Genomic DNA, 12,662 nt, shown 5'->3' on the forward strand with positions numbered 1-12,662 from the left:
GGGGAAGTCTTAAAGGGAGTGTGCACTGTAAAATAGTTTTTTCCTTAACGTGTTTTCAATGACTTGTTATGCCAGCTGCAGAGTATAACATGTATAAAAAGTTTTATTTTTGTATATGAAATAGCTGGTGTTTGTTCTTTGAAACCACAACCCAATAAACTAGTTTGAGCTTGCAGGGAGATCAGATCTTATTTTATCACTTTCTGTACACATATGTGCTTCTTTATATTCTCTGTATATCAAAGCCCAATAGAAAGAATAATTGAAAATTAACATTGTATTGCTTCTCTCTCCTAACCCCAACTGGGAGTGTAATTTATTATGCTCGCTACATTTACACAGTTTTTCTACAGTCAGTACATAAGTATATAAACTTTCAGTATAGGTTGGGATGCCACAGGCAAAATAAACTTTCAAATGCTCAGATAAAAGGTATATTAGCTATTTGTAATAAACTTCAGTAGGTACATTTTATCATTGGGATCAAATTATTAGGGAGAAACCCTTAGGGCACACTGTCCCTTTAAGAGGTAACACACATAAATCTGTTGTGTAACATTTTGCATAACAGTCGAGAGGAAGAAACAAGTCTGAATTTACTCAACGCTGAGCAATAAAATGTAAGTTACTAAAGATTCAGCAAAAGGTTCTCTCTTTTTAAAAATAAAAACCAATTAAAATAATTGTACCAAATTCTTAATAACTTGACAGTTTTCCGCCCTTTTAAGGAGGCGGTTTTAGGTTGTTTTGTTTTTTGAACTAAGATCTGTACCCTGTGCATACGTCTGATGCTGGTCTGTAAGCAGCGATAGGCAAACAGCAGCATAATGTATTTACCAACCCCCGGGATAGAACACACTCAGATCTGTACCCTGTGCATAAGTCTGATGCCTATCTGTAAGCAAACAGCAGCATAATGTATGTACCCTGTGCATACATCTGATGCCGGTCTGTAAGCAAACAACAGCATAATGTATGTACCCTGTGCATATGTCTGATGCTGGTCTGTAAGCAGCAATAGGCAAACAGCAGCATAATGTAATTACCAACCCCCAGGACAGTACACGCTCAAATCTGTACCCTGTGCATACGTCTGATGCTGAAGCAGCAATAGGCAAACAGCAGCATAATGTATTTACCAACCCCCAGGACAGTACACGCTCAAATCAAAGTATTTCTTAAAGGGACACTGAACCCTAATTTTTTATTTTGGGATTCAGATAGAGCATGCAATTTTAAGCAACTTTCTAATTTACTTCTATTATCACATTTCTTTTCGTTCTCTTGCTATCTTTATTTGAAAAAGGCATCTAAGCTATTTTGGTTCAGCCCATGGACAGCACTTGTTTATTGGTGGGTGAATTTATCCACCAATCAGCAAGAACAACCCAGGTTGTTCACCAAAAATGGGCCGGCATCTAAACTTACATTCTTGCATTTAAAAAAAAAAAGATACCACGAGAATGAAGAAAATTTGATAATAGGAGTAAATTAGAAAGTTGCTTAAAATTGCATGCTCTATCTGAATCACAAAAGAAAAAATTTGGGTTCAGTGTCCCTTTAATACACTTTGTATATTGCAATAGCATGGTAGGACTACTGTTTTATTTAGTTTTCATTTTTTAAAAAAAATTATATATGTATATACTCACTGCCTCTTCAATCTGTTCTGGGGTCACTGTTACCCCAACTCCACACTCTGTCTCAAAATTAGCGACATCAATGGGATCCAGAGGATGTGCCTTTACGTAGTCCAGAGCAGCTGGAAGGAATGAACAAGCAGGTCAAGTAGCGGATATGGTCTGTAACTCTGAGCACTGTGTGTGGATAAAGGGCTGGTACCAGGTAAAGCTTCCCATTATCTTGCTTCTGTAACACTGGTGACGTTTTTTTAGTACTTACTGTTATTTTAACCTGATCATCTGCAGCATTAAACCCCAAATAGTAATTTAACTGACCTAGTCTGGGATTCCTGTAACCCAGACAGCGACTAACGAGCATTACAGATTGTGTTAACATATTACAAGTGGAGCTCTATTTAACGTTCCTACGTTAACTGCGCTAGAAACAAGTTTTTTGCGCGCATTGGGTTGCTCTCGTATTAGGAGTTAAAACTAAACAGTTTTTTTCACTTGGGCAACAACCTGACAAGTCTAAAAAAAAAACATGAACTTAGAATATGTGCGTGTTCACGCATTCCCCATTAGAAGTCAATGGAACAGAAAAAGTGGGTGTTATGAGTAACTATACTTTGTAATGTATTTTTGATGGGTTGTGGGACGCTTTTTGGTTTTGCTAAACAGTTACCAGAGCTCTGAGGACGCGGTAATCATTCTAGCGTAATCGCAATTGAGCTCAAGCAATCACGTTTACTTTCAACTCGTAATACGAGTGATAAGCCCGACGTGCACAAACACCTACGTTAGAGCTCCACTCGTAATATGGCCCCGAATGAGCAAAAAAAAAAAAAAACCCATTACAATTTCTAATTTGTTTTACAAATAACAAAAATGTCAGTTTTTGTTTATTTCCAGCAATGAACTGAACAAACAAATACAACATTGTTTCTTCGGGTTGTGGACGGAAACGAATGGGAAAAAAAAAAACAAGCACCTTCCTTATTCATTTACAAAAGAAATAAACTATGAAGCTTTGCATGTGCTACTAACAATATTACTGTAGAGTTGGACCTTTACCGTTGAGCTGAAGGTCTGTGCTGATCTTTTTGCTTGTGATATACCCAACCAGGAAGCCCAGCCGCTTAGTGTCCTTGAGACGAGATGCCACATTGTACAATAAGGTGCCCGTCACTTTGTCAACAGCTGGACCCAATATGACCTGAGCCTGAGGATAAAAGAAGCGATATACATAAATGCTTAGCCGCAGAGAAACTCTCCTTAATATGTCAATCAGTGCCAGATGTATTCTTGTCACATACACAGGCGCACACTGGTTATTTGTCCTGAGACATTAGCACATCAGCCCCCAATATTACATTTGATCTGTTATAATGGGACACTGAACCCACATTTTTTCTTTCATGGTTCAGATAGAGCAGCAGTTTAAAGAAACTTTCTAATTTACTCTTTTTTTTTTTTTATCAATTATTCATTCTCTTGCTTTCTTTATTTGAAAAGCAAGAATGTAAGTTTAGACGCCGCCCCATTTTTGGTGAACAACCTGGGTTGTTCTTGCCGATTGGTGGCTAAATGCACCCACCAATAAACAAGTGCTGCCCATGGTCTGAACCAAAAATTGTCTGGCTCCTTAGCTTAGATGCCTTCTTTTTCAAATAAAGATAGCAAAAAAACAAAGAAAAAATGTCAGCAAGATTATATATAGTCTTATTTTTTTTTTTTTTTAAAGGAATGTTCTAGTGTTTACTACAACTGTTTGTTTACGCTTGTGGAGGGGTGTCACTGTCCACCAATAGATATGTGGGAGTTGTACTTATCAGCCAGTAAGCGATCGGACCCTAGGGTAGGGATCCGCGCCAATATGTATTTGCTGTAAGTTTAGAAAAATCAATTAAAGGGTGTTCCCAACAAGAAAAGGAAACTGCAGTGGTGGGTGGGCATCTGTGCTGAACGGCTGCAGAGCTACTTGATGAAAAACGTAATACAAAAAAAATTAAATAGTAGTTTGGTACCGCTTAAAACCATATTACTAGAGCAAGTAAATACTATGCAACATTAACTGTCATTCTAAAACTATTTTTTGTTAGCAAAATCTTTGATTTCTTTGCAGCCCATAGACACATCTTATAAAACACCCCTTATCCCCTTTATTAGGAACAATAAAATATAAAGTAACTTATGCATCCCTCTATCAATCACTGTGTAGCATGCTGCATGGTCGGGGTTCTGAATTGCATGAAATGCACCCTAAACTTTTTTTTTTTTTTGGGGGGGAAATAATAAAAAAAAAAAAAATACAATTTTCAGATATCAATTACAGGAAAAACAGGCAAAATAAAACTGAACATGAACTACAAAGTTGTCTCATTGTGCATAACAAAACATTTGATAGGGAACTACATTGCGAGCCTATTTGAAATTGCTTTTAACAAGTTTAAATGGAAAGGTTGGCCCTACATGCAGTGGTTTATATTTCCATCGCGAGGGGTTAGTGCAGCAGGTCATGCATTCTGTGCAGATGTAACTGGATCCCTTCTCCTGCTGACAAGTTATGAATAGTTTGCCATTTGCTGCTAACGTCATTGGAAATCTCTGGGTATGTAGCGCTGACTGAGAACCCCAGCTAGGTTATTCCAATACCTGACAGAAATAATCCAGAGTAACCGAAAATACTTCTAGATCAGGGTCTCAATATGATTTAGGATATGGGAACCTTTGTGCGCTTATTTATGCGACACCCCTGATTTGTTTGGTTTCCCAGAGATCCAGAGGACTTCACATGTAATTAATATTAAAAATAAATTCAAAATCGGAAATTAGAAGATCCAAGAAGTTTGTCTGAAACAATCAGAAACAAATCAGTTAATATCTTTTTAAGGATAAAAGGGAGAGTAACCAAAATTGTAGAATGAAAAACAAAATTAAACTTTCATGGTTCAGGTAGCTGAGCAATTTTTAGCAACCTTTTTTTTTTTTTTTTTTTTTTAACTGACTTTGTTCTTAATATAAGTTGTTGATAAACATACCTAGGCTGCTTATTGGTGGCTACACACAAATGCCTCTTGTCATTGTCTCACAATATGTGCTCAGCTAGCTTCCAGTAGTCTTCAATAGATAAGAGCTAGACTGCTAGAGGCACATCTCCGAATCAAATGTCTTATTTAGACACCGCTGACTTCCTTGCAGCTAAAATATATGAGCTTACATACGTAAAATAGCGCAATTAAAATTAAAAAGTTTGTCACCGGACAGTCCAGACTTCTTCCACTCCTGGCATCTGTTCGGCTTGGGGATCCTCCACACAGAGTTCCGTTTAACTTCAGCTTTCAGCCCTTGAGTGACAAAGTACCTCAACGCATTTTATCTGCTATCTCAAGCAGGTGAAATGTGTTGAGGTACTTTGTTGTCACTTAAGGGACACTGTATTTCCCGTCCAGGACTATCTGAACGCCAGGAGCGGGAGAAGTCTGACAAACTTTTTAATTAAATTGCGCCATTTTATTTATGCAAGTGCATATATTTTAGCTGCAGGGAAGTCAGCAGTATGTAAATAAAACCTTTGAATTAGAAATGCGCGTCTCTCTCATATATATTGTAGATAACCTTGATAAATGATAGTGTTAAAATAAATTGTCCGGATAGTGGCTGCATTTGATTTGTGAAGAAAATAAATTCAAAATTAACCCTTTACCCATCGGTAGAGAAATCTTAAAAAAATAAAAAAAAAGTGACAACTTTTTATCCTTACTTTATACACATATATGATTTGTAAATGATTTGAATATCTACATATATTGTAATCATTTTGATATCATTATTCCAATTGAATGTCTACACATATTACAATTATACTATTACAATTGTTAAAACATACGTCATTCATGAGTCAGGTGTGAAACCTACAAGGTTAATAATAAGAATTTGTAGGGAGTTCCACAGTCCGCATTGCACCTGTTTAATTTAGCTGTAGCTCCCAGTAATGCATTGCAGCTCTGGAGCAAACTTTAACTATGTGTTTAACCCTTGAAAGGAATTATGCACACATAACATTGAATTATTGCATGCATATAACAGATAGTGTTTATTTTTGCATTGCTATGGGCTTTTGAATATGTAGTAAAACAACTTTGCTATATATTTATTTTATCCCTTTAACTGTGATTTAGCCCTGAAAAACATGGATTTTCCAATTCTAAGAACTGTAAGTGCAGATTGCAGGCTTCACAGGCCTAACCCTGCTACACATATGTCCCTAGCTGACCTCACCAGAGGTGATCAGATAAGATACTGCAGTATCTCAAGTAAAATGCTGGGATTGGCTCCTCCTCCAGATCAGGCAAGTGTGCAGAGATTTTGGCTATTAAAAAAAAAAAAAAAAACCTATTGCTGCAGACAAGGCATTAATGCACCAGAAAAGTGTCACACTTGACTGGTATGTTAATTTATAGCGAGATAAGTCTAGTAATTACAATGTGTTTTATGTCCCTTTAATAGAGCATGAGTAGTGTGATATCTTAACAGTCAGCTCCAATTCTGTAGGTTTGGAAACACCACAGTGACCCAGCAGCCACCTTTACAGTTAATGCCCTAAATAGCGATGAACTGGAACACCACTAAATGAAAACAAGCTAGGTGCACCATCTCATCATATCACATATGTGACCAAAATAAAGCAATATCACTGGCAGATGAGCGCGGTTTCTGGGACTGCTTGTAACTGTGAGTAGGTTTAATTTTAGCTTGTACACAAGCCAGGCTAGGGTTTCCTATAGAGGCACCCTTGCATGTGACATCATTGTGGGTGTGTGTGGCATCAGATGACATGTGGCAGATACAATCCTCTGTATTAGGACCAAAGCTGGAGCGGATCTTAAAATGCAGAAGGCCCCGATTCTAAACAGATCACTGGGCTGCTGAGATTCTATAAAAAGCTCCAATTTCCCTGGTGGAATGATCCATTCCTAAGCTACTTTTTACCCTGAAAACAGGGTCTCTCGCTAAGGGGCGTATACAGGATTTTGGGAAGGAGATCTATACATTACAAAAGTGCACAATAAAAATGTTAATTTTAAAATCATACAAAACCAATAATCGAACCATTAACACAGAAATAAGCACACAAAAAAAAAACAAAAAAAAAAAAAACTATTGTTAATGTGCAGCAATATTTGCAACAAAATTATTCACCAAATGAAATTTTATAAAAATTGTAAAATTTGTAGTTAAAATTACACAGGAATAAATCTTAACTACGCACAATGTAAATCGTAATTTTAACGGACACTGAGCCCAATTTTTTTCTTTCATGATTCAGATAGAGCATGGAATTTTAAGCCACTTTCTAATTTACTCCTATTATCAAATTTTCTTTATTCTCTTGGTATCTTTATTTGAAATGGAAGAATGTAAGTTTAGATGACGGCCCATTTTTGGTTAACAACCTGGGTTGTCCTTGCTTATTGGTGGATAAATTCATCCACCAATTAAAAAGTGCAGTCCAGAGTTCTAAACCAAAAACAGCTTAGATGCCTTCTTTTTCAAATAAAGATGGCAAAAGAACAAAGAAAAATTGATAATAGGAGTAAATTAGAAAGTTGCTTAAAATCGCATGCTCTATCTGAATCAAGAATGAAAAAAATTGTGTTCAGTGTCCCTTTAAGTACATTGGAGATACAAAAAAAATTGTATTCAAAAGTTAATACAAAGCATAATTGTTTTTTGTAAAATAGGCTGAGCATGGGCGTATATGAAAATATCAAATCCCAGCGTAATTCTATCAACATTTTTGCACCACAATTCTCACTAATTTTCCCGCAAGTTAGAAAGTAGCAAGTTTTCACCAAAAAACTCAAAAACACTAATTATTCCAAAAGGAAAACCTTTGCATAAGAAAATTACAGGGAATTTTAAAAAGGTACAGTGCACTGAAAACAGAGTAATTTGATTTGTATTAAGCGTAATATTCAAGTAGTAAAACATGCCGGTTTCCCCTCTGTACCTTACCTAGCAGAGAGCTCTTATTATTTGTACGAGAGACATCTGGCACTAGCAGGGACAGTCCCTTTTTTATAGAATTCCATGAGTGCTGCACCTGTGAGCGTTGGCGTGGAAAACCACGTCTTGACCAGCAAATTTTTTTATTTATTTTTTTAGAATCGGGGTCATAGGGTCTGATAATCAAAATCTCACCAAAATGTTATTTTTTTTTTTTAGACCTTACATTGTAAATCATAGATCTCTCTGCTTCACATCAAGGACCCTGAAACCTCAATCTAGCACTCATCTTTCTAAACCTCTTTCACATACCTTGTACTGACAACACTTCATACATAATCTCACCATTATGCTTCTCTCAATACTATTAATGTAAAGAATATGTTGGCCTTAATTGGCATATAGCGGTTAGCTGGTTGCTTATATATATATAATTCCGTTGATCATATAGATATCCAGGTAGTGGGGATGGAGCAGGGTCTAGTGATAATAGTTATAAGTGGTAAACCTAATTAGCAATGTAGGTACCGGTACGGTAATAGCAGAGGTTATGTAGAAGGTAATACAGGTACCAGCTTTGAAATAGCTAAAAGTGCACACAGATCGCTAATAACCCCCCCCCCGCCCTTCACCACATATCTGTAATTTGAACTAGGTACGGTATAGGATATACCACTTCTCAGCTTACTCGCACTTTAATTGAACACTATTGATAAATAGGGATTTTTGTCCCTTTTTGTTCTTGAGAGAAGCTAGTGGTAATTTTTTTAAATAATTCTCTCTTTTCTTTCTATTAGATGGTAGATGACATTCTGTCATCACATGCATACATATCAACTTATGGTTTAATGGTTATCTCAATATTATAAACCTATTTGGGACCAGAAATCTCAACACACCATTGTCTTTATGAGGGTTTTGTTAGATTTAATTTATTTACGTATATCTAAAACCTGACTCAGCAATAACTGGAACAGACGATTCCATGATTTAATAGAATCATTATATATCCTAGGTGGGTAGTATACTTAACTTGGAACCATTTCAATCTGAACCAAAAAGATACTCCTATTTCTGATTGTATGTATCCAGGACCGGTCACTTTATAACATAGAATCAGCAGACGATTTAAGTTTAGCACTCACCGCATTTTGTATATGTAGATGGCTACTGTGGGAGACCGTATATCTCCACATAATATATAGGTACTAGACCCCGTTTATGGTGCAGGATCATTTAACATTACATTTTGCAGTCTGATTGAGCTAACTGTACTAATATACCTGTTACAAATGCCACCAGGTCAAGATACTATGTGTGTATGACATGTATACACGGTTTTAATTTGTACTGTCAAGATTTTTACAAATAATTTAATAAAAGTTATATTTTGTGTGTTACGGATCCTTAAGCTCACTCTCTGTGATATGCATTTCTAGGCTTTTAATTTAAGTGTGCCACACGATACCGCTTTTTTCTCTCAGTTTTTTTTTTTGACACATTAACCCGGTGGTATCTAGGCACTGTCCTACAGCGATACACAGGCTTACCCTGCAGGGATACCCCTTTGAGAGCTCTAGTCTTTTCTCGCCCAACTCCTCCATTAGAGGGGAGTTAATTTCTAAACATAATCTCACCACACCAGAGATGTAGGGCCCTTAAAGGGACACTAAATCCAAATGTTTTCTTTCATGGTAGATAGAGAAGCAATTTTAAGCAACTTTCTAATTTACTCCTATTTTTCTTCGTTCTCTTGCTATCTTTATTTGAAAAAGCAGGAATGAAAGCTTAGGAGCAGGACCATTTTTAGTTCAGCACCCTGGGTAGCTCTCGGGATTGGTGGCTATATTTACAACATTCTATGTTACAATCTTAAAGGGATTGTAAGACAAAATTGGAATCCACATGGACGCATTTAAGTTTTGAATAGAAGCATTTTACATGAATTAGCAAAAATGCTCGTTATAAAAGTTATAGCCGTTTCAAAAGTGTATTCAAGTATGCACCGTGCACCAGCATTTTAAACATAGCACTTGCTCAAAGAGCCTAAGGTGCTTGTACCATCTGGTAACAACTCAATTTATTAATTGCTGACATGATACAAGCCCCACTGGCACTCTGAGCAGCTACAGTATTAAAAATGCTTGCGCACCGAGAATATCTACATGCACGTGCAGAGAAAAATGTTAACACTAAAACTATGATAACTCTTACTAGAAGCATATACATGTATATTGCAAATACAGGGAGTGCAGAATTATTAGGCGTATTAGTATGAGTATTTTGACCACATCATCCTCTTTATGCATGTTGTCTTACTCCAAGCTGTATAGGCTCGAAAGCCTACTACCAATTAAGCATATTAGGTGATGTGCATCTCTGTAATGAGAAGGGGTGTGGTCTAATGACATCAACACCCTATATCAGGTGTGCATAATTATTAGGCAACTTCCTTTCCTTTGGCAAAATGGGTCAAAAGAAGGACTTGACAGGCTCAGAAAAGTCAAAAATAGTGAGATATCTTGCAGAGGGATGCAGCACTCTTAAAATTGCAAAGCTTCTGAAGTGTGATCATCGAACAATCAAGCGTTTCATTCAAAATAGTCAACAGGGTCGCAAGAAGCGTGTGGAAAAACCAAGGCGCAAAATAACTGCCCATGAACTGAGAAAAGTCAAGCGTGCAGCTGCCAAGATGCCACTTGCCACCAGTTTGGCCATATTTCAGAGCTGCAACATCACTGGAGTGCCCAAAAGCACAAGGTGTGCAATACTCAGAGACATGGCCAAGGTAAGAAAGGCTGAAAGACGACCACCACTGAACAAGACACACAAGCTGAAACGTCAAGACTGGGCCAAGAAATATCTCAAGACTGATTTTTCTAAGGTTTTATGGACTGATGAAATGAGAGTGAGTCTTGATGGGCCAGATGGATGGGCCCGTGGCTGGATTGGTAAAGGGCAGAGAGCTCCAGTCCGACTCAGATGCCAGCAAGGTGGAGGTGGAGTACTGGTTTGGGCTGGTATCATCAAAGATGAGCTTGTGGGGCCTTTTCGGGTTGAGGATGGAGTCAAGCTCAACTCCCAGTCCTACTGCCAGTTTCTGGAAGACACCTTCTTCAAGCAGTGGTACAGGAAGAAGTCTGCATCCTTCAAGAAAAACATGATTTTCATGCAGGACAATGCTCCATCACACGCGTCCAAGTACTCCACAGCGTGGCTGGCAAGAAAGGGTATAAAAGAAGAAAATCTAATGACATGGCCTCCTTGTTCACCTGATCTGAACCCCATTGAGAACCTGTGGTCCATCATCAAATGTGAGATTTACAAGGAGGGAAAACAGTACACCTCTCTGAACAGTGTCTGGGAGGCTGTGGTTGCTGCTGCACGCAATGTTGATGGTGAACAGATCAAAACACTGACAGAATCCATGGATGGCAGGCTTTTGAGTGTCCTTGCAAAGAAAGGTGGCTATATTGGTCACTGATTTGTTTTTGTTTTGTTTTCGAATGTCACAAATGTATATTTGTGAATGTTGAGATGTTATATTGGTTTCACTGGTAAAAATAAATAATTGAAATGGGTATATATTTGTTTTTTGTTAAGCTGCCTAATAATTATGCACAGTAATAGTCACCTGCACACACAGATATCCCCCTAAAATAGCTAAAACTAAAAACAAACTAAAAACAACTTCCAAAAATATTCAGCTTTGATATTAATGAGTTTTTTGGGTTCATTGAGAACATGGTTGTTGTTCAATAATAAAATTAATCCTCAAAAATACAACTTGCCTAATAATTCTGCACTCCCTGTATGTTTCTATTCAAAGATGTAATTCAACTATGTACATTTAAATTTTGACAGGAATGTCTCTTTAAGGCCTTTGCATGAAAGGTTAGCCGTTTAATTGGATAATGAAATGAGCAGCAGATGCAGGGCTGTGCACAGCTGATAAATATGTACGGTTTGATCATTGACTGATAAATGCAGCCTCCTACACACATCCACTAGAATAAAAAGATAAATAAAGGGACATTGTACACTAGATTTTCATTTGCATAAATGTTTTGTAGATGATCCATTTATATAGCGCATCTGGGGTGTTTTTGTAACAATGTATAGTTTTGCTTATTTTGTAATAACATTGTGCTGATTTTCAGACTTCTAACCAAGCCCCAAAGTATCAGCTGTAGACTCAAGTCTACAGATTGCTGCTGCTCCTGTCTAAAGGGTCTTTTGATATGCAGGGAAGGGGGTGGGGTCTGCTCTGCTTTCTCAGCCCCTTTCACTGGGTGTCCGAACCTAACCTCATCAACAGTGCCAAAAACTGGGAGCTTCTAAATAAGTTTTTAAAAGGTTTATTACTGGATTTTTATATCAGTATCTGTGCATATTATTCTTTATAGTAGTGTCTATTACATGCAGTTATATGAAAATTGATTTATACGGTCCCTTTAAAAAGGGACATGAAACTCAATTTTTATTTCATGATTCAAAGAGCAGCGATTGAAACAACTTTCTAATTTACGTTGATTATCTAATTTTCTTCATTCTCTTGTTATTTTTTGTCGAAGAGCAGGGACGTAAGCTCAATATAGAGCACAATATGGCAGCATTTTTCTAAGAATGTTATCCATTTGCAAGAGCACTAGATGACAGCACTATTCCCTGCCATGTAGTGCGCCAGATACTTACCTAGGTATCTCTTCAACAAAGAATTCAATGGAACAAAGCAAATTTGATAACAGAATTGTAACTTTTTTTTTTTTAAAAGTGTGTGCTCTGAATCATACATTTGTGTTTTCTATCACACAGAAACCTCTTAAATAATGAATTTTTTGTTGCATCTAAAATAGGATATATTACCAAGTATTAGAGGCTATCCCTTGTATAAAAATAGATAAATAAAACTAGAAAACAAATGTATATACCCTCTATCAAGATGCAACAAAGATAGATAATTCTCTTTACTGCGCTATAAAAGTTCCATCCCGGGTAATTAAGAGTCTATGTAATATCGCTATGATTCAA

General features: G+C 37.0%; 1 protein-coding gene across 1 annotated transcript in view; it reads right to left on the reverse strand.

Annotated features, from left to right (window-relative positions):
- QARS1 (glutaminyl-tRNA synthetase 1) overlaps positions 1-12,662 on the reverse strand; it is a 173,895-nt gene that overhangs the window by 148,265 nt on the left and 12,968 nt on the right. The window contains exons 2-3 of the mRNA XM_053720807.1: positions 2,697-2,844; positions 1,653-1,762 (exon numbers count right to left, since the gene is read on the reverse strand). Coding sequence (XP_053576782.1) covers positions 1,653-1,762; positions 2,697-2,844 — 258 coding nt within the window. The remainder of the gene's footprint in view (positions 1-1,652; positions 1,763-2,696; positions 2,845-12,662) is intronic.

This window comes from Bombina bombina, chromosome 7 (genome assembly GCF_027579735.1).
Source record: "Bombina bombina isolate aBomBom1 chromosome 7, aBomBom1.pri, whole genome shotgun sequence".
Taxonomy (NCBI): domain Eukaryota; kingdom Metazoa; phylum Chordata; class Amphibia; order Anura; family Bombinatoridae; genus Bombina; species Bombina bombina.